General features: G+C 45.7%; 1 protein-coding gene across 17 annotated transcripts in view; it reads left to right on the forward strand.

Annotated features, from left to right (window-relative positions):
* PTPRM (protein tyrosine phosphatase receptor type M) overlaps nucleotides 1–23,053 on the forward strand; it is an 847,035-nt gene that overhangs the window by 812,994 nt on the left and 10,988 nt on the right. For all 17 annotated transcript variants that reach the window (XM_065534197.2, XM_065534199.2, XM_065534198.2 and 14 more), the window contains 8 exons: nucleotides 2,136–2,290; nucleotides 2,549–2,684; nucleotides 4,355–4,504; nucleotides 6,548–6,721; nucleotides 7,690–7,821; nucleotides 11,907–12,032; nucleotides 14,409–14,572; nucleotides 21,440–21,575. In XM_065534197.2, coding sequence (XP_065390269.1) covers nucleotides 2,136–2,290; nucleotides 2,549–2,684; nucleotides 4,355–4,504; nucleotides 6,548–6,721; nucleotides 7,690–7,821; nucleotides 11,907–12,032; nucleotides 14,409–14,572; nucleotides 21,440–21,575 — 1,173 coding nt within the window. The remainder of the gene's footprint in view (nucleotides 1–2,135; nucleotides 2,291–2,548; nucleotides 2,685–4,354; nucleotides 4,505–6,547; nucleotides 6,722–7,689; nucleotides 7,822–11,906; nucleotides 12,033–14,408; nucleotides 14,573–21,439; nucleotides 21,576–23,053) is intronic.

A 23,053-nucleotide genomic window follows, 5' to 3' on the forward strand; every position in this document is an offset into this window, starting at 1 on the left:
GAGACCCTGTCTTGGGGAAAAAAAAAAAAATTAAATGACTCTCACATTTTTATATATAACATTCATGCTTGTTATAATGAAAAATCAGGAAGCAATAGTATCAAATTGGGAGGTATTTGGGCTGTGACCACTGATGGCATCTATCATGTTCTTCCCCAAATGTGTTACATTCCAAAGCAGATAAAAGGAGCCACTGCTGTGTCAATGAAAAGAATGAAAGCTGGATCAGAAGCAATTTCCTTTGCCACTCTTGTCAATAGCAAACATATTCAAGGGTGGAGGTTTAATTTTGAGAAACGTTTTCTACATTCCAGAAACTGATATTTACCTTGCTCAGAAAAAGAGTCTTAGATCAGTTGAGAGCTGTAGTTCAGGACTTTAGGTTGCTGGAACTGAAATCTAACAAAGCCAGAGAGAGAAGCACAGCCCATGCTCCCACTACCCCAAAAAACTCACCAGGATATGGAGAAAGATAGGCCCTTTTTTCCCTTTGGAATAAAATATTTATCGTCAGTAAGCTGTCCCAGTTTATATATGGGAATGCATACCACCAAAATGGATCACTCCTGCCTGGGTCATCATGCAGAAAGCTGGGGGAGCTATTTAGGGGTTTGGAGGCTGACACAGGCTCAGCTGTATGTTTCCTAATGGAGACCTTGGGACTGGCAAATGTTCCCTTGGTTTTGGTAATAAGGAATTTGGGCTCCTAACGACCTAATCAGACTACTCTGGGATCACAGAGCCTATTTAGCAGACGACAATATTGATTTGCATTTGTGAATCCCTGACTGCTTAATTCCTTAATGCTTAAACTCTGGTCAAGAATGGCATTTTCACAGAGAAATAAAGCTTCAGCATTTATGGGTTATTAAATGAAGACGTATTAACACGTGGGTGCCAAGCAAGTCTGCAGTTGTTTGCTCTTCTGCTCTTTCAAAGCACATAAAAATTCTGAATTTCTTCTTTGCTCACTAAGTATGTGTGAACAGTGATTGATGGTGAAAGTGATAAGGCTAATGAGTGTTTACTTTTAAGAGACAATAAAACCAAATGCAGAAATGGTTCAGAAAATGGAATGAGAGAAGGAAGAAAGTCCAATTTGATCCTAGATGTACATGCAGAGTTGATTCTGGTTTTGTTTTCAAAACAGTCTTTTGCTTTAAAACACAGTCTTAGTATATAGGCTCATACTTAGAAAACAAAATAGACAGGTATAAATTACCTTAATTATTCTCAAAACAAAAGTAAATTAAAACCAAAAGCAAACTATAAAGTCTGTTTCTTTCTGCCTTCACTACAGTTGAGCAGCAGGCAGCTCCCCTCAATTTGTTGACCTAGCATAGAATTCCAGCAAAAATACCTTTCAATTCCCATAGTATATATTGGCTTACATGCCTGTTTGCCACAAGCAGACTGTGATGGCCATTCAAAAACATACTTCTGTAGCCCTAGCACCTCACATAATGCCTGGGGCAGTGTAATCACTCAGATTGCCAGCGATTGGATGAATGGGTAAAATATTTACCCACATTAAAAAGAGAAACCTAAGAAACAGAGCTGTAAATGCAGATGAGTTTTCTGACCTGTCTAGTTAGAAAGGTGTCCTCATTCATTCCTCCTGCAAGCATCATCTGAGCATGCTCAGTGAGTGTGCACCACTCCAGTCCCTGCTGTGAGAGGTTCCAGGATACCGGAAAACCCCAACACGGAGTTGGTATTGAGCACACAGATATCCTCTAATTCCTTCAGGCCCCCCTTCTGTGCCTCTTTCTCTACAGACTCTCACCTCACCAGACACCGTGTGATCTAAGTGAGACAAACTTTTAACATAGTCTACTTTTTAGAAAGGAATTTCAAACAACCCAACCAATTCATCCGTTTGCTGGAATTACACCTAAAAATTAACGTTTTCCCCAAACATCATCTCCCTTTCATACCCAGCCATCTTCCTAAGGGTACAATGCCTTCCACATTGTGTGTAAGATCCAAAGATGGCCTCCTTCCCCAGCAGTCCACTGTTTCCTGGCCCTAGACTTGCTACGTGAGGACTGTTTCCACTCCCCCAGCTATCCCTGCTCATTTGTGGTTTGTTTTCCCTTGTTCTCTTCCTTGTTGTGGTTAAACAACTACTGCAGAGAGGTGTGCATGAAATCCGAGAGATCAGACAGTTTCACTTCACTGGCTGGCCGGATCATGGGGTCCCCTACCATGCCACCGGCCTGCTGGGATTCGTGCGGCAAGTCAAGTCCAAGAGCCCACCCAATGCAGGCCCACTGGTGGTGCACTGCAGGTAAGCAGAGCTCCAGAGCCTCTTGAAGGAACCACAGTGGGTGATGGGTGCAGGGCCACCTTTGCGGATGATGAGTATGTTTTAGAACTTCAGAGTGGTGATGGTTGTACATTTTGGGAGCGCTAAATGCCACTGGAGTGTACCTTTTTAGAGGTTTAATTTTGTATTATGTAAATTTCACCTTGATAAAATATTTAAAAAGCAGCAGCAGCAGTATGGTCCTTCTTCATCCACTGACAGACCCCCCTTTTCATTCAGTGCTGGTGCAGGGAGGACTGGCTGTTTCATCGTCATTGATATCATGTTGGACATGGCTGAAAGGGAAGGGGTCGTTGACATCTACAACTGCGTCAGGGAGCTGCGGTCACGGAGGGTGAACATGGTGCAAACAGAGGTACTCCCGCTCATCACCTAGCCTGGGGCCTTGGTCCCTGAGGCCTCTCCTGGATCTCCCAATTTCAGGGCCAAGGACACAAGGAATCCAGGCAATTATCTGTTCAAGTGATCTACCTGGCATTCCCTGTTCCTTCCCTCCCTCCCTCCCTCCATTCCTCCTTTTTGTTTTGCCTTTCATAAACAAACCAAACAAACCCACGAGTTTTCCAGGTAACAGAATCAAGAGCTCAAATTTGCACATTTTTTTCTGTGTTAAGGGACCAAAAAAAGTCCTGTTAAGTGCTCAGACTTTCAATACCATTGCCTTTTATTCTATCTTTTAAACTAGCTGGTAACCAGAGCAAGACCACTCCCGAGAACAGTGCCTGAAGGGCTATCTCTGTGCACGTTGTTCTTCTCCCGGGGTCCTGGGCAGAGCAGAAGCCTCCTGACCCTAAAGATCCTGCCCAGTGTCTGGCGTCGTGGGGATTTGCCCATTTTGTGAAGCACTCTATATGTCTATGCTAACTAGTAACTCTTTAAGTGGAAGTTCAAGGTATATGGGGAATTTCCATTTTTCCAGAAGCAATATTACATCCTGCTCTTAGGACATTCATATTTTTACTCATATTTGATTGTTTTAAGTAGGCGTCACACCCACCACCTGGAAAATGATTCACGAAGTGAAGTGCAGAAGAAGGAAGAACCCCTTCCATTTAGATTGTGCATTTAAGTTTATGAAAGCCTCTGGGAAACCTAATCCCATTTTTTTTTAGCCAACACAAAAATAACAGAAACTGTAAATGCTGCTTTCATGGGCCCTTTTCCTTAGAAAGGGGATACTGTGTTTGAAAGATAATCATAATAATTTATCTTTTAATATACTTTATAGTTAATCAATGTTGCCACTCCCATTTCTCGCATGGATCTTCTTTTTTCAGGTATTTAGTGGTAGTGTGCTGTTTTTGGGAATCAATCTGTTGGACAAGAGGTTGCTGAAAAAAATAATTAAAAGTCCCATTTATGTATAGAAATCAACCAAATTAGCTGTAATAAGAGGCTTTTTAAACTTTTCATATAACTAAAAATAATAAATATGATAAGACTCCAACAATGAATTTTAAGAAAAGTCAGTGCCAAATCAGTTAGAGGCCCTGTGTTTACACTGTGTACTCACTGAACATATATATGAGAACAGCTCTCTGTACCTCTAAGAGCTTTCATAATCATCATATTAACTTTTATGTTCTGAAATAAGAACTTCTAAGTACTTTCATGTTCTGAATTAAGAACTTCAGAACTTTTTGTCTTCATAGTAATGCCAAGTTTTTCTGGACCTTCTTTGCACTATTGTTTTGATCAGCAAATCCTACCATAGATAAAATTCTGCTCATTCCTCATGTGAAATACTGAGTTCCCAGTGAGTAGGATCAGAATGACAGTGGTCTTTAGCCACAGTTTTCATGGTGCCGCAGTGCGTGTGGTGCTTTGTATTGGGTCTGATTGGTTTTAATCAATCTATAATATTTGGCATTGTGACCCGGTCTCCTAGCACTTGAGCCCTTAGACTGTGTTTCTCTCTGGAGGAATTGTCTCCACTCTCTTGATGATGTGAGGCTAAAATTGATACTGTCTTTCCTCTTCCTCTGGTTCTCTAAAGTTAGTAACTTGTTCCATCTCCTTCTCCAGGAGCAGTATGTGTTTATCCACGATGCGATCCTGGAAGCCTGTCTTTGCGGGGACACCTCTGTGCCGGCTTCCCAAGTTAGGTCTCTGTATTATGACATGAACAAACTGGATCCACAGACAAACTCGAGCCAGATTAAAGAGGAATTCCGGGTAAGTGATGCCTGAGGCAGGGGCACTGCACGGTGACTTGCTCCTCAAGAAGGATTTCAAGGTCAGCACCTGAGTCAGCCCTTGAATCACAGGTTCCTCGGCCTCCACAGCACTGTTGGCATTGAGGGCTGGGTAACTCTTGTTGGCATGTGCTGTTCTACAGGATGTTTAGCAGCAACCCAGAGCTCTACCCAAGAGACGCCTATGGCGTCACCACCACACAAAAACACGTGTAGACATTGCCAGGTGTCCCCGCAGTGGACAGAAATACCTGGTTGAGAACCACTAGTCTAACAGCCATTTCTACCCCTCCCGTCTGAAAGCAGACACGGAGCAGTCCCCAACACCATGGCTCCTTGTCCACAGCATAACCACGCGCAGTCACGCCACGGAAGTGTGTGTTAGGAAGACTGTCCAACCAAGGGCTCTCCATTGTATTCCTCACATTTGCATTTTGTCCAAATGTACCTGACTCAAGGCCAGACTCCTCCCCCGTCTCTGACCTCCCAAATCCCCAGACGTCCCACTCCACTGGGGCTTGAGGGCTCTTAATCGGAGGGACGCACAGTGGCCCATATATCTCTGCCTCTGACCCCTGTGTCTGATGGGCACCGTCCGTGGACAAAATCCAAGGAGCGGAAGAAATCCAACTCGAACTGGGGAGGGCTGCGGAGGGGAGGGGAGTGCTGCGGAGGGGAGGGGAGTGCTGCGGAGGGGAGGGGAGGGCTGCGGAGGGGAGGGCTAGGGCTGCGGAGGGGAGGGGAGGGCTGCGGAGGGGAGGGGAGGGCTGCGGAGGGGAGGGGAGTGCTGCGGAGGGGAGGGGAGTGCTGCGGAGGGGAGGGGAGGGCTGCGGAGGGGAGGGGAGTGCTGCGGAGGGGAGGGGAGTGCTGCGGAGGGGAGGGGAGGGCTGCGGAGGGGAGGGGAGGGCTGCGGAGGGGAGGGCTAGGGCTGCGGAGGGGAGGGGAGTGCTGCGGAGGGGAGGGGAGTGCTGCGGAGGGGAGGGGAGTGCTGCGGAGGGGAGGGGAGGGCTGCGGAGGGGAGGGGAGGGCTGCGGAGGGGAGGGCTAGGGCTGCGGAGGGGAGGGGAGGGCTGCGGAGGGGAGGGCTAGGGCTGCGGAGAGGAGGGGAGGGCTGCGGAGGGGAGGGGAGGGCTGCGGAGGGGAGGGCTAGGGCTGCGGAAGGGAGGGGAGGGCTGCGGAGGGGAGGGGAGGGCTGCGGAGGGGAGGGCTAGGGCTGCGGAGGGGAGGGGAGGGCTGCGGAGGGGAGGGGAGGGCTGCGGAGGGGAGGGGAGGGCTGCGGAGGGGAGGGGAGGGCTGCGGAGGGGAGGGCGAGGCCTGCGGAGGGGAGGGGAGGCCTGCGGAGGGGAGGGCTAGGGCTGCGGAGGGGAGGGCTAGGGCTGCGGAGGGGAGGGCTAGGGCTGCGGAGGGGAGGGCTAGGGCTGCGGAGGGGAGGGGAGGGCTGCGGAGGGGAGGGCTAGGGCTGCGGAGGGGAGGGGAGGGCTTGGAGGGGAGGGGAGGGCTGCGGAGGGGAGGGGAGGGCTGCGGAGGGGAGGGCTAGGGCTGCGGAGGGGAGGGGAGGGCTGCGGAGAGGAGGGCTAGGGCTGCGGAGGGGAGGGCTAGGGCTGCGGAGGGGAGGGGAGGGCTGCGGAGGGGAGGGGAGGGCTGCGGAGGGGAGGGGAGGGCTGCGGAGGGGAGGGCTAGGGCTGCGGAGGGGAGGGCTAGGGCTGCGGAGGGGAGGGGTGCGGAGGGGAGGGGAGGGCTGCGGAGGGGAGGGGAGGGCTGCGGAGAGGAGGGCTAGGGCTGCGGAGGGGAGGGCTAGGGCTGCGGAGGGGAGGGGAGGGCTGCGGAGGGGAGGGCTAGGGCTGCGGAGGGGAGGGGAGGGCTTGGAGGGGAGGGGAGGGCTGCGGAGGGGAGGGGAGGGCTGCGGAGGGGAGGGGAACGCCTTGCAGTCAGCCACAGGAAGTGTGCATCTTTCCAGAACTGCACGTGAGAGGAGTCCGCTGCCAAGTCTTCTTGTCCTCACGTGCCTTTCTTTTCTCACGTAGACCCTAAACATGGTGACGCCAACGCTGCGAGTGGAGGACTGCAGCATCGCGCTGTTGCCCCGGAACCATGAGAAAAACCGGTGCATGGACATCCTGCCCCCGGACCGCTGCCTGCCCTTCCTCATCACCATCGACGGGGAGAGCAGCAACTACATCAACGCTGCCCTCATGGACGTGAGTGCCCTGCTTCGCGCACGGGTCCGAGGCTGGGGTGACTGGACTGGGGAGGCTGCAGAACAGGCGTGGGTCTTCCTCTTGTGCTCACCAGCCCTTTTGTTTTTTAAGACACAAACTTTTGTTTCCAACAAAAAATAGATTTCAGATTCCACGTATGTTTTTGTGTCAGGGCTGATATCCTTGGTTTCTCAGGGACCACCAGGCCAGAAGTATCGATAAATGCAACATGGCACAGTTGCCTCTGAGCGCTGAGATTTTTAATCTGCTGGGCGGGGAGCAGGGGACAGCTGTGAAGTCACCATGGCAGGAAAATGGGTTAATCGGTTTGCAGCATTATTTTAGTTCATTTTCCTGTAATTTAGCCTGTAGTTAACTTAGGGGAAAGCGCAACTCATTACTTCCCATCAGTCTGTTTACTTGTTGCTATTCAGTTGATGGAAAGAGTGAATGGGTGTGTTCTCTGCTAACGTGGAAATTTTAATTCTATTGGTGTCATATCATAAAAGGTACCTAAACTTTTCTGAAGCTCTTCAGAGCTGTAAAAAAAGTAGATGTATTCTTTATGGCAGAAATAAGAACACTGTCATACATACAAATTGCTACCCAACAAGTTTTAGAAAAAGCAGAACTTTTAATTATGTGTAATTTTAAAAGTAAAGTTAAATTTTCTCCATCAAGATAATTATGTATAGATTCGATGTTGCTGCTCTACCAGAAATTTTCTAAAAATTGATAAGAGATACTAATTAAGTTTTCTTGGTATCAAAGTAAGACTTTTATCACTATTATTCTGCAGAGAAGTTTGTATTTAGTCTATGTTGGTGCTGACAATGGTGACAGAATTCAACACCTGTTAAACATGTTCAGTGTTTTGTGCCACAAGTTTCCTTCTGCATGAAATAACTTAGCTTCTTCTCTTCCCATTTTCCTGAGTATATTTGGAGCATTCTTGTTTGTGTTTGCAGAGCTATAAACAGCCTTCAGCTTTTATAGTCACCCAGCATCCTTTGCCAAACACAGTGAAAGACTTTTGGAGACTGGTCCTGGATTATCACTGCACATCCGTCGTTATGCTAAATGATGTGGATCCTGCCCAGGTGAGACCCGGACTTCTTACAGTCAGAGCTAGTGCCGGGGGGTCAAGTTTGTTTGCACCTGAGTAGTGCAGGCCCTGGTGCCAGGTCTCAAGTGCCGGTTGAAGTTGAGAACTGGGGATGCTGAACACAAAGGTTAAAAATCAGACGGAATTAGGGGTTAGAAAGTCAGTTGAAACCAGAAATACAGGCTGAAATCATAGATGGTTGAGGTGACAGGGCAAGACAGGGCCAAAAGTTGAGCTGTTCCTGAAAGATGGAAATATCCACTGGAGGTTGACAAGGTCGCAGACTGAGTCAGGGCTCAGCAGGAACCTGAACATCGCAGAGCCAAAGCAGAGCAAGCAGACCAGAGGACAGTGGAGAAGGGAAGATAGCATTTGACACAGCCCCTGATCCCATTCCTGGAGCAACTGTGTGCTTCCTGGCATGGCTCACTGGGAGCTTACAGGTAGAGATTGTCATGCACGGTGACAGTGTTGGGATGACAGCGGAGACAGGCAAGCAATTTTAAGGCACAGCAATTAGTTTTCTCAATGCTTTGGTAAAGATATTAAAAAGAAATAATACTGGGACTTGGAGATAAGAGAAGTTTGGAATGATAGATGGGGCTTTTGCATAGTTACTCTTAAACATTAAAGAGAAAGAATTGGACAGCGATGACTCAATGTTAGTAATAGGGTTAGACACATTTTCTTGAAGCAGGTTGTCAGGCAAGCATTAGCGCAGTGGCCCTTTAGGAGATGAATTCATTGCTTTGGGATGTGCCTATACCAGTCATAGACAACCATCATGACAGTAGGCATTATGGGAAGTTTGACCTTAGCGTGTTTTAAGAAACAACTTGTTCTGGAACTGAATTAATTTCCTGTCCAGTAGACACAAATTCTTTCTTTTTCTTAAAAACAAACAAACAAAAACAAAACAAAAAAAAGGTCTGAAGCATTTCAGCATCCCAACTGGACATCATGGCCAGATTTTTCCTTCCTACAATCTATTTTCTTGCCATCGTCCAACCATAAATGGCATGGACATTCAATTCAGTTCTATAAGGTTTTTAATTATGTCTGAGGCACTGCATTATATAGTAAAGCTCTCGCCTGAAAGCTGGTTAATGAAATAATAATGATAATCTTTGTTCTTATCCAGTCCTTTTGGCTTAAGAAGCTTAAATATTTTAAAACTCTTCCCCATTGATGCTCTGAGAAGGTTAGCTTACGGTCATTTATAAAGACAAGCAGACACCACGGCTTGGGAAGCTTCAAAGACTCAACTCAAAATAGAACCAAGGATCCTGATTTTCTACCTTACAGTGGCATGGCTGAAATTTCACTAATTCTAGAGTCTTAAGTCACAGACACTTATAGAATAAGGGACTTCTTCCTTATTTAGGTTTTTTTCTTCATGTGAATCCTGAAATGTGGAGATATTTTTGTTCGTATTAGTGAACAAGACATCAGTGATTCTAGTGTGTTCTTTTTGAACAACTGCATTGGAATTCTAAAGCCGCATCTAAACCCGAACTATCTGGACTCAAACCAAGCCTTGGCTGGCTCATGGGTAAGAGAGACAAAAAGACTCCAGTTCTATTCAGCAGACAGAGCTGATTTTCAGAGTGAGAGAAAAGAGGCTCCTGGGATTCAGTCTTTTAGCCAACACTAAACTGAGCATTTGAATGTAAAGGCTTTGCAATTCTACAAGAATAGCACTCAACGATTTTAAGTATTTATAGGTCTGGTTCACGGACGTGTTATGCACCATTTAAGCCATTTTCTACATGGTTTACTTGGGCAGAGCATAGAATGCAACGTGCCAAGAGGCAAGCACAAGCCGCGTCACTCATACTTCTTTGGTGTAAGTGGCAAGCTTTTGGTCAGGAGCTTGAACGAAGAAAGCAAGCAGAAAGCAGAGTAAGTTCAGGCAGTAGAAAAATGGGCAGAACGGTTCAAATGTGCATGTTACAGCTTTTATTAATATCTTGGCTTCCCATCATAATGCCTGTTAATTTTAACAGTGGGTACCCTTGGGCATCAAAAAGAAAATAAACATCAGCATGCCATTATTTGACAAGGCAGTTTTATAACTTGTCACCAGGAAGTGCTGGTGAGGGAGGAAATATTTCATGGAAGCATTATTTAAAAATAAATAAATGTAATTTTTAAAATACTATCAGCTTAGCTAACATAAAAAGCACGCTTGGTTACCCTACTCTCATTCTTACTTATAAAATCCCACCTTAACTGTTCTGTGATGGAGAGAGAGATATTGCCGTTTCGGCTGACCCACTGCTCACTGAAAACTATCCTGCAATCTTGGGTATAAATCAACCTTAGCAACCTTTGACAATGAGATTTTAGATCCTTTGGAAAATAGAAATCATCTAGAAATTCAACCAGTGGATCCTCCTTTTGTGACACATCATTCTGCACAAAATTAGGTGTTGTCTTCCTCTGCTCTTGGCCCAGTATAGAAACAGGTTATATAATAAAGCAGTTCTCTCCTTGCCTTTCCATAGGCCACCTGTCCCTCAGCTAAATCAGAAAGATAAAACTTAGATGCAGCCGGGCGCGTTGGCTCACACCTGTCATCCCAGCACTTTGGGAGACCGAGGTGGGCGGATCATGAGGTCAAGAGATTGAGACCATCCTGGCCAACATGGTGAAACCCCCTCTCTGGTGAAAATACAAAAATTAGCCGGGCATGGTGGCACATGCCGGTAGTCCCAACCACTCGGGAGGCTGAGGCAGAAGAATCGCTTGAATCCAGGAGGTTGCGGTGAGCCGAGATCATACCACTGCACTCCAGCCTGGCAACAGAGCGAGCTTGTGTCTCAAAAAAAAAAAAAAAAAAAAAAAAAGTAGATGCTACTTAAAAAAAAGTCATAGGAATAAGAAGTCCCTGTAATTTCAAACTTTAAATGCCTATTAAGGTTTCGGGGCTTTACGAAGGGTTTTTGAAGAGAAAAGTCTTAGCAGTTCTTCCTTCCTGACTGTTTCCAAGAGTAGGAATTTTGTGGGGTGCTAGCTAATAAGCACCTTCATAAGCCACCATGCTCAGCACCACTCCTACTGCACTGAGTTGTGCATTTACATTCATGCAAAAGTTCTAGTTACTCAGTATCAACAATAGCTAGAGTTTGAGGCTCTAGGAAATTGCTTTTTTAATTAGGCCACTTCCAGGTAAAACAGCAAAGCATTTACTCTTACAACAGATTTGCTAGATCTGAGCTGCAAGGGTTTGGACTGGAACATAAAAATGCAACCCAACAATGTTATCAGTTCCAAACCTTGTCACAAAATAGCCTTATTCCCAATAGTGGTTATAAAATCCACTCGCAGTCCCAGCCAGCAGAGCATGGAGATCTGGGCATTAAGACTTGTATAGCCATCTTGAGTACCTTACATCCTGGGGTGGCACCTGGTGCCTCTCCCTGGGGCCTGATGAGAGTTCCTTTCACCATGCAAAAGGGGACATGGCGACTGCCATTCACATGACCTCATAGGAAAGCAGAATTACTCATGGCTAAAAGGTGCTTTCTGAGAAAATGAAGGAAAAAGTCCCAGGAAAAGGACAGGTGGAGTTGAGGAATCAGCCAGCAAGAAAGTCCAAAAGCCTACATTGCTGGGAGGAGAAGAGAGAAAGAAAAGAAAACAAAGAGAGTCAGTGAAGTCTTCAGAATTCCTGAATGATGTCTCCAAACACAGCATCCCACACCTGTAATCCCAGCCAGCCATCTGGGAGGCTGAGGCAGGAGGATCACTGGAGAAGAGGGATTCAAAACCAGCCTGTGCAACATAACGAGATCCCTGTCTCTCCAAAAATACAAAAATTAGCCAGGCATGGTAGCACACACCTGTGGCCCCAGCTACTTGAGAGGTTTAGGGGCAAGAGTTGCTTGAGCCCAGGAGTTTAAGGCTGCAGTCAGCCATGATCACACCACTGCACTTTAGCTGGGGAGACAGAGCAAGACCCTATCTCTTAAAAAAAAAAAAAAAAAGATTACTGAATGTCAGTACTAACCTTATCCAAACTGTTGGGAGTAAATTTCCTCTTTTAATTAACCCTGTGTTTATATGTTTTGAATTCAGTTGTGTCCACAGTACTGGCCAGAAAACGGAGTACACAGACACGGCCCCATCCAGGTGGAATTTGTCTCTGCTGACCTAGAAGAGGACATCATCAGCAGGATATTCCGTATTTACAATGCAGCCAGAGTAAGAGACGGGCCCATCGTGCCTGTGATTATGGCTTCATTTATTTTCTCATTCATTGACTATTTGGAGCACTTACTCTATGTCAGTCACTGTTCCAAGAGTTTGGAATATGTCAGTGAACCAAAAAAGCACAAATTCCTGACCTTACGGAGCTTACATTATAACAGGGGCAGTATTTAGAAAGTAATGATACTTATTAAAGCACAGCAAGGCAGACTTTATTCAAGACCATCATGATAGTTGCAGGGACCCCTGTCACAGGACCTTGCAGCGGACGAGAGAGAGTGGGCTCAACTCCGAGTATGGCATGGGCAGGCAGGAATTTCTAGCCAACAGGCAGGGTGGGGGTCCGTGGATGGAAAATTACTAAGGGGAGGCATCAAGACTGATCCCTGGCTAAACTGACCTAACAGGATTCTGGCTGAAGGCAGGCCCTCAGCTGTCTGGCTGAAGACATACCTGGGGAATGGTGGAGGATGAGGAACCTGATCAGATACCAAATATGATCAGACATTGAGGGTGGGTGGTTCTTGCCACGGTGACTTAGCAGAAATTGCTAAAACTGGATTTTACAAGGAAGTTCATGGATAGGCCTAGGAGAAGGTTCAGGAGCCTGGCGAAAGTTTGGTCAAGCAAAGAATTATTGTCAGAAATCAGACAATAAATAACAGATACAATAACAGATGCAGTAAGTTAGGAAGTGACAAATTCTACAGGAAAATCAGCAGGGGGGTTAGAAAGTGCTAGGGCCTTGCACAGCGGAAGCACGCTCTGTTGTAAGCATGCGTGCCCTATGAGCCACGACGGAGGAGGCCAGAGGGCACTGAGGCTCTCTGGGGAGGCAGCTTTCTAGGCAGAAGGAAGGTTCAGTGCAGAGGCCCCAAGATGTGTTCGCCAGTGTGAGTGCCAGGACAGCAAGGAGGTGCGTAGCCCAGGCTCAGGAGCAGAGGCAAGAGTAGCTGACTGGGAGTGAGCAGTTCACCTGGAAGGACAGTGGCCTGGGGTCCCCAGGTCGAAGGGCCTGGCAGTCACTGTCAGCATTTGGGCTTTTGCTTTGAAGGAAATAACGAGCCATTCCAGAGTTTTGAGTGCAAGAATCCAGTGGTGTAATTACATTTTAAAAGGAGCACTCTGGCTCCTGGGTTGAGAATAGACTGGAGGAGAGAGGCATCAGGAGGCTGTTGGGATAAGGAGAGATGACAGTGATGGGAAAGGAGATTATGGTGAGACGGGAGAGAGCAGGAGTGGAGGTCATGAGAAGGGGAAGGTTCTGGTATTTTCTGAAGGTAGAGCCAGCACGATCCCAGGGAATGGAGGGGACTCAAGGTTCCTGTCCTGAGAGCTAGGATGATGGAATGGATACTGACTGAGTTGTTGCCGAGGCTGCCTGTGTAACCGGATTGTTTGGGGGTGGGGGGCATTATGGAGAGAGGATCAGAAGCTCAATTGTAGACATACTAGGTTTGGGATGACTGTTAGGCCCCTAAGTGGGAATATCAGGTAGGCCTTTGAAAATATAAGGGTGAAATTCAAGAGAGAGGGCTGAACCAGATATATAAATTTATGACTTATTGGGATATTGGTAATATCTAAAGCCATGAGCATCAGTGAAATCAAATGAGAGGCAGCAGAAGAGGAAGCGCCCTAGGGATTGAGCCTGGTGGCTTCTGGGAGAAGGGGAGACTGAGGCAGAGAGAGCAGGAGGGAGGGACTGCTGTGGGAGAAGGACCAGCCAGTGAGGAAAGCATGTTGACAAGAAGAGAGTGTCACCCGTGTTAGATGCCGCTGAAGGCCACAGAAGATATAGTCCAGGTGATTTAGCCATGGCCGGATTAAAGCTGTTTTCATGTTTCTACCATAAGCTAAGTAACACTTTTTTGAATTCTGCAATTCTATTTCGCTATGACTAAGGATTAATTAACTTGCTATCTTAGCAAGATTCAACATCAATAAGCAAAACCATGTTATGCTCACAGGAAGCAGTGTTCTCTGTCTTCACACTGAGCTTACAGACATCTCCAGGTTTTAAGTTATTCATTACCTGTAATTTACCTGTAATTGAAGTTATTTTACCGCTTAACATGACAATGTGGTCAGTGCTTATGCTGTGTTATTTTTCTCTTGGCTTTTGCAGAATGGGAAGCATTCTGCCTCACTCGTATTTGTCTGGCCTGTCATTTAAAACCCCTGGTTGTTTTTAACTGCTCGAGATTAAAAACCGTAACTCTTCAGGCCAGCAGAAGCCACCTTGGTAATTTGTAGGCAGGACTCGCCTTTAATAATGGGAAGATCAAGTGGGTGGAAGGAGCCCGCTGGAATTCAGTAAATAATGCCTGTTTTCCTTCCACTCCCTGATTGTCGCCTGGTTCTTTGTAGCCCCAAGACGGATATCGGATGGTGCAGCAATTCCAGTTCCTGGGCTGGCCGATGTACAGGGACACACCAGTGTCCAAGCGCTCCTTCTTGAAGCTCATTCGCCAGGTGGACAAATGGCAAGAGGAGTACAACGGAGGGGAAGGCCGCACTGTTGTGCACTGCTTGTAAGTGCCTGACAGAGCTCTTCATTTAAGAACAGCCAGACCCCACACTCGCTCTCGCCCCCTGTTTCTCTGTCTTTTGTTTCACTAGAAATGGAGAAGAAATAAGTAGGTCTAGGTGACGGGGTGGTCATGACACTCAGTGAGGGATTGGTTGGCTTTTCAGGAAACAGGATATGCACATCCTTCATTTGGATGGTGTGCCACTGCTGTATAAACAAGCACTGGCCTTTTGATTAGGAGCCCTCTCCCCTGAAAAAAAAAAAAAAAAAAAAAAAAACATCGGCTCTTGAGATCCAATTGTTAAGCTTTCAGGAATTTTCTGAGCTGGGTCTTCAACTGTTGGTAACTTGAATTCATCCATGGTAGAAGGATTTACATCATGGAAATCAACAAATGCTACAACTCAGGGCTCCATCCCACCAGCCAAAGCCAGTTTACCATCACATTGTTTGATTATTCAATTGGAAATCATGTCAGAGGTCTCAGAGGAACGGGTGTGTGTGTGTGCACGTGCGTGCGCGCTTTTTGGGAGAATGTGTATATTGGGAGGATTTGGTTACAGCCAGTGTCCCCAAAACGGGGCTTCCAGGCCAGCAGATTTTGCAGGTGCTAAATGTGGGCACCTCTGCTCCACATGGCTCCCAGCCTTACCTGCACATTCAGAATTATTTGAGGAGCTTTAAATGAAAACACAAAACACAAAAAAAAAGCCCACACCCAGGCCACACCCCAACCAATTAAATGAAAATCTCTGGCAGTCGGGCCCACACCGGGGTGTGTTTTTAAAACGCCTGGTGATTTCAATGTGCTGAGATAATAAGGTTGAGAGCCACGGAATAGAGACTGCCACGCTTCTCAAAGCACTTTTACCTGCATTTTCTCCTTGGCAATGATATGTAGCTAATCAACCAGCTGGAATCGACTTAATAGAACAGGCAATTAGAAAGTCATGGCAGTTAAGGAAGATGCTTAGAGAATTGGGGGAAATTTAAAGTATACGCGTATGTCACTTTTCAGTGAAGTATCATTAGAAGTACACACCGAGATCTCTCTTAAATTGAAGGCAAAATATTCACTCCGGGTAGTTCAAGCCTAGTTAAAGTTGCAGACCTGGCTCAGGGCGTGGGTTACTCTCCAGTCAGTGCCCTTGTCTGATGCAATGCCACCTCCTACCCCGGGCCTGCAAGGTCTCCCGGGAAGCCCAGGACTCTGCCTGCCTCTCAGCAATCAAAACACGATAGTGTCTCATCCTGCAGGAAACTGATATTCCTTTGGAAAGAGCTGTAAGAACTACCCACAGTTGTCTTCAACCAAAAGTTCCAATCTTTTGTCCTCTAAAAAGCAGTTTATCAACCTCACCTTTCTCTAGTTGCTGTCATCCCCACTTTCTTCTCCTGGACCCAGTGCATTAAAAAATCTCTATCGGCCGTGCGCAGCGGCTCACACCTGTAGTCCCAGCACTTTGGGAGGCCAAGGCGGGCGGATCACAAGGTCAGGAGATCAAGACTATCCTGGCTAACATGGTGAAACCTTGTCTTTACTTAAAATACAAAAAATTAGCCAGGCATGGTGGCAGGCACCTGTAGTCCCAGCTACTCAGGAGGCTGAGGCAAGAGAATGACATGAACCCGGGAGACGGAGCTTGTGGTGAGCCAAGATTACACCACTGCACTCAGGCCTGGGGGACACAGCGAGACTCCATCTCAAAAAAAAAAAAAAAAATCTCTATCAAGAAAATGACAAAAAAAATTCATTAGCAGTCCACATCCCTATTTTTATTTCTCTTCAATCCAGATCCGACCTCTGATCAGAATAAGAGGCTCACACTGAGATGATACAATCCCAGCAAAGAATATTAACATTGTAGTTCATTTTTATTATTAGATATGTCAGGTTTTTCTAAAATACTAAAAATGTTTGCAGATATCCCTGCCTGCATCTGGAGACCAGCATCTGAGCTAGATGTACATCGTTCCCCCCGGGATTAGTACTTTCTAAAAAGGGTCAGTGCTTTAACCCACAGGACTAAGTTACTAGTGACTAGAAGAAGTTGAGGCACCGGGACAGGCCTAACAAGAGGACATAAAGATTTCTTAAATCACTGCACCTTGTCAACAACACTCTTCCCAGAGGCAGCTGTGACCACAGAACTAAACAGTGACATTGCTGTTCCATGTGAAACCTAAAGCAATCAGCTGTTCTTCACAGTGGACGGTGGGAGGCATCCGTTGTTTCTTCTCTCCTGCCTGTGCAGCATCTCCTCCCATTTTCCGCTGAGAGAACCTTGATTCTTCTTTGGAACATTCCCCCCTCTCTAAAGCCCCGCCTTGGTTCATGTGGAACTGTCTCTTGCTCTCTTAGCATCAAGGTGGGCATGAGACCTAGGCCTGGTGAGAATGTTTATTTTTGTTTACATTTATATATCTAAATCTAAGGGGGTTTTTTTAGCTATAAGAAAGAAAATTAGTTTACATTGGCATCCGCCAGTACTGGCCAGGAGATAATCAGACCACTCCAGTATTCCTCTTGGAGGTAAGAGCATGGCATTCAGCATAGTGTAGCGCCACCTAATGGCTGTGGGTGGAGAGTTCCCGGCTGAGGCAAGACCTGCAGGTGCTTTGAAGTGAATGGTGCTTGAGCCACAGATATTCAAGGTATGCAAATAGGGAGTGTTTTTCTTTATACGTGTCTCCCAGCTAATAAAACTAGTTTCATCCCAGCTAATAAAACTAGATTAAATGGATAGAATTAAGATTTCACCACTTTGCAACTCTTGATGAAAATAATGGACTAGACAGTGGTCTTCAACAGCTGCCAAAAGCATTAGGTGCAAAGCTGATGGGAAAAGTGGTATAATGTTAATGCAAGGATAGAAAACAGCTAATCTTCTCATTAGCAGAAGAAACAGTCTAGGGACAGATCCATACCTCAGCGTCATCTGACTTACAACAAAGATGCCATTGCAACACAGCACTGTGGGGGAGACTGCCTGGACACATTGGTCTCCCTCACTCCATGTACAGAATCCCTTTCAGATAGATGGTAGACCAAACAGGGAAAGTGAAACAACAAAGCTTCTAGAAGAAAACACAGGAGAAAATCTCCATGACCACAGGTAGATTTGTTAAACAGGACACAGAACACTAGCCTTAAAAGAAATACTGACAAATTGGACTTTCATTAAAATTAAACCCTTCTCTTCATCAAAAGACGTCAATAAGAGGGTGAAAAAGCAAGGCAGTGGGAGTAGAGTTTTATAATACAGGTGTCTGACAAAGGACTCGGCTACAATGTCTTATTAACTGCTGTACTGCAAGCCAATAGGAAAATGATAGACAACTCAATTTATTAAATGGGCAAAAAACTTGACAGGTACTTCATTGAAGAAGAAAAAAAAAAAAAAGAAGTCCCAAATAGCCAATAAGCATAGAAAAGTTACTCAACGTTACTCGTTTTTAGGCAAATCCACATTCAAACCAGGATCAGATGCCACTGTGTACTCACCAGAATGGCTGAAATTTTAAAGACAGACAAATAAATAATAATCCCAAGTGTTAGTGAAGCTGTGGAGTAACTGGAACTCTCATACACTGTAGGAAGGAAGTAAATACTGTACAACCATTTGGAAACTGACAGCATTTACCAAAGCTAAACATACAGGCACTCTGAGGCTGAGCTCTTCTGTTCTTAGAGAAATGACTACAGAAATGAATCATCTGCCAAAAGATAAGCTTATCACAGGTTTACTCATAATATTTACAAACTAAAAACAGCCCAAACATTCATCAGCTGTTGGATAAATTGTACAGTGGGTATTCATTCAGTGGAATTCTCCTTAGCCTTATAAAAGAATAAACTACCAATATAACACCGTGGGTGATTCTCACACAGACAACACAGAGTGAAATAAGCCAGTCTCAGGAGAAGACATAGTATATGGTTCCATTTACACAAAGCTGAAGAACAGGCAAAAGCAATTGATGATGCTAGGCTTAAGAATGGATTATCTTTGGTGATACTGATGGTATTGTTGAGGAAGGAATGTAAGGGAGCCTCTTGGGGACTGACCGTGGTTTGTATCTTGATCTATGTGGTGGTTACGTGGTATATGCATTGGTAAAAATTGAGTCAGCTATCTACTAATGGTCTTCATTGTAGGTATATTATACTTCAGTTAAAAAGCTGATTCGGAATTTCATAATGGGCTGATGAAGCTGATATCCGAACACGATGATCACTCTTAAAACCATAAAACAAAGGGACAACCAGATATTTTTGGCTTGCTTCCTAATGAAAGTATACTTTAAGTATCCTTGTATAAATAAATAAATCTTGAATTCTTATCAAGCCCTGGAACTACCTACCAATTTACAGGAAATACAGAGTTAGAAAGCAGCATGTTAAATGATATCACAGAGATGTGATGAATGAGAAAAATCTAGGATGTGGGACTCTGTACGGGACAGATGACCTTGTTTCCTCAACAAATAAATTCCCAAGAAAAAAGAGAGAGCAAAGAGGAGCTCACAGATTAAAACAAATTTGCAAGACATACCAACCAAATCCAATCTGTGGCCTTTGCCTAAATGTGGATTTTTTAAAAAGCAGCTGAAAGAAACAATCTGGGAAATTGGAACACAGACTAGAAATTTGATTATTTTAAAACAGTAATGTTTGTTATTTTAGGTATGATACTTATACTGTGTTTAAAAATAAAAAGTTCCCATGGCCGGGCGTGGTGGCTCACACCTGTAATCCCAGCACTTTGGGAGGCCGAGACGGGCGGATCACAAGGTCAGGAGATCGAGACCATCCTGGCTAACACAGTGAAACTCCGTCTCTACTAAAAAAAAATACAAAAAAAACTAGCCGAGCGTGGTGGCGGCGCCTGTAGTCCCAGCTACATGGGAGGCTGAGGCAGGAGAATGGCGTGAACCCAGGAGGCGGAGCTTGCAGTGAGCCAAGATCTCTCCACTGCACTCCAGCCTGGGCGACAGAGTGAGACTCTGTCTCCAAAAAAAAAAAAAAAAAAAAAAAGGTCCCTTATCTCCTTGAGGAAAGAGGGACTGCAGAGTTGGTGCAGGAATAGTGCGGAATGAGCCTGGACCATCATGTGGTTGCAGAAAGTAAAGAAAGAAGAAAGGTTGGGGGCTTGTCAAAAAAGAACAAAAGGGCTACCCTGTTGGAGCTGTCACTGGCCAAAGCTGAAATAATGTGAACAAAATCAATATTAGTACCATCAGATTTTAGCTGATAGAATAACATTATGTATAAGCTCACACTGAAATAAATCATAAAATAAATAAGCAAATAAATAATGGGGAAAAAGAGACAGCTTTTTCTTAGGGTAGAATCTTCAAAGAGAGGGAAACAAGAAATTACCATTAGGCAAACACCACCGTGATAATTGTTACAAAGATCCACCAACGGATGCTCAAATCAGTGGGCGAGAAACCAGATATTTGCATAGTCCCAAATATCTTCCCCCCAGATATTTATTGACTGCAAAGAGAAAGATGATAACTTTATAGTGAGAAAATCTGGCGGACACCGTCTTAACAAGTGAGCAAGTGAACATCACCAGTAATAAGACAGAGGAACATCCTGAACCCCTGGGAGGAGGTAACATCCTCTCTGGTTTTCTTACCGAAATGCACGGCCTTGTTTCCAGCCATGAGAAGACATCAGACAAACCCAAATGAAGGGATGGTCTACATGTTGTAGTTTGTGATGACTTCTCAGATTGTGGCTGGGGATGACAGCTACTGTCTACTTCTGTGTTCTACATTCTTTATATTCTACAAAATCACTGATCAGTGCTCTTCAAAAGTGTCAAGGTCAGGAAACGCAAGGAAAGACTGAGGAAGTGTTACTGACTGAAGGAAGCTAAGGGGATAGGACAGCTACATCCACGATTGGATCCTGGACCAGAAAAAGGACATTCGTGGAGGAACTAGTGAGATGTGGCTACAGTCTGTGGTTTAGTTAATAGTATTGTCCCAGCATCACGTTCTTGGTTTGCATAATGTGCTGTGGACATGTGAGGTGTTCACATCAGGGAAGCTGGATATGCATTCTCTATGCGATTTTTACAGCATTTCTGCACATCTAAAATGGGTTCAGAGTAAAAAGTTTTCTTTAAAAATTGCCTCTATGTTTTATAGATAAATAATGAAATGCTAATGGATGTTTTGTTGTTGTTGTTGTTTTTGAGATGGAGTCTCACTCTGTCACCCAGGCTGGAGTACAGTAGCACAATCTGGGCTCACTGCAAGCTCCGCCTCCTGGGTTCACGCCATTCTCCTGCGTCAGCCTCCCAAATAGCTGGGACTACAGGCGCCTGACGCCACGCCTGGCTAATTTTTTGTATTTTTTAAGTAGAGACGAGTTTTCACCATGTTAGCCAGGATGGTCTCGATCTCCTGACCTGGTGATCCACCTGCCTCGGACTCCCAAAGTGCTGGGATTACAGGCATGAGCCACTGCGCCTGGCCGCTAATGGGTGTTTTTAAAGGCCAGATATGTCTTTGAACATAACCCATACTTGTCACACCAATTTTCCTGGCAGACCCTAAATAAGGTTCACTGAAAATTTTCTACCTGGGCCCTTATCGATGAAGTGTTGTATCAGAGAATGTGACCAGGGCTGAGCGGAGCTGGGAGAGGCTCTCAGTCAGGTGACCTGTGGCCAAACATTGCGGATGGTTTGCTCTGTTTGCTTTAATTAAAAGCACCTGCCCAGGTAGGCGGTCCCTCGGCCTCAGAGCCCTTCCTCGTTACCGGTTGGCCAGGGTTTCAACAGCTCGTTTCCACAGGTGTTTGCGAGATGCGGTGTAAAGTGCAGCCATCTGATCTCTTTCATAACAGGAATGGCGGAGGCCGCAGTGGGACGTTCTGCGCCATCAGCATCGTGTGTGAGATGCTCCGGCACCAGAGAACCGTGGATGTCTTCCACGCTGTGAAGACACTGAGGAACAACAAGCCCAACATGGTCGACCTCCTGGTAGGACACCCCCTCTGAGCTGTTCCATGAGACCCTCCATGAGCATTAGAATCCACTCCAGCTCCCAGATTCGCGGGGAGACTGATGCCTAGAGGAAGAGACTCATTTTCAAAATCACAATGTAATCACTTTGCATGTAGGGCTTTTTTCCTTCTTTCTTGTTCTCCCTCTTCCTCTCTTTGTTCTTCACAAGGAGACTTTGTCTCCAGCTCATTCGAAATAGGGAAATAGCTGAAACTCACAAGTGAGCATCCTTATTAATTTCCCTTCCTGGCAGTGCCTTCCACGTGGCTAAGCACTTCGTCTTCACAGAGAAGAAATAATCATAGTACGTGAAATGCCAGATTTTCAAATTATATATTTTATAAATAGCTTAATCGCCTAATATTTATCAAAGCTGTGAATTTTAGTTTGACATCCAGAATATTGCATTTAATTATGGTGGCCATATCTGAGAAAAGGATTAAAGGAGATGAGAAACAAAGGACAATGTGCAATTATTTTCTTAAGAGTATTTTATGAAATCTCTTTTTATGTGGAGCTGTTGAAATGCCAACTACTGTGACTCTAGAATAGTTTAAAGGAGGGAGCTTTTAGATTAGGTTTTTGCAGTTCTCTGTGAGCGGAGGAAGGAGCTGAAGGAAACAGCAGGACTAATCCAAGGTTGGAAAATGGCTTGGGGGCAGGAGAGGGAGAAAGAGGTGGCCGATGTGACAAGCTCCAAAGCCAGTGTTCCCAGGTCCACGGCGTCACAGCACTGGGGTTAATGTTAAAAATTAAAATAAAGGGACTTAAGAGGGAGTTGAGAGTCAAGCTGAATTGGAGAAAGTAGCCGTGGTCCCCATGCAGTTTAAGAAGTCATAATAGCAGTGCTGCTAATAGTAGTGACCAATGACAACGAGCTCCCAAACGTGTCCCGCTCAGCACGAACCACTCTCCAGGGCATCCGCTTTGCCCAGATACATGTCTCGTGCCTGAGGAGCTGCTCCATTTCCAAGAAGCATGGCTGCTGGTCGGGGAATGTGGCACACCTGCTTGGCCCCATCAGCTGTTAGCATGTTGGCTTCTGGAAGGGGCAGAAAGGACTGTGCTCCCCAGACTCCTGCTCCCCTCCTCCCCACCCTACAGGGAGCCCACAGAAACCCAAATTCTAGTCTCAACTCTGCTGCTAATTCTAGTTAGGTGACCCCAACACATTAGTCTTGTCATTTAAGTGTCCTTAAGCAAATCAGTTAACTCCTCTAGGTTTTAGTTTTGTAAACTAGGGATACCATTAACTCATGGAGGTAGCCAGCATGCAGAGAGATGTGAAGTGTTTTGGAAATTGGAAAGGGGAGAGGTGGTTGTAGAGAGTGGAGGCGTCTGCCAGGCGTGATGCCGTCAGTGGCCTGGCAGAAGGGCTCTAAGTGCCCTGGACATAGTAACGGATTTCCTGTGGGTTGTTGAAGGGCTGGTGTGGGGCTTCACTAGGACCGTCT

The sequence above is a fragment of the Macaca fascicularis genome, chromosome 18 (genome assembly GCF_037993035.2).
Source record: "Macaca fascicularis isolate 582-1 chromosome 18, T2T-MFA8v1.1".
NCBI classification, from domain to species: domain Eukaryota; kingdom Metazoa; phylum Chordata; class Mammalia; order Primates; family Cercopithecidae; genus Macaca; species Macaca fascicularis.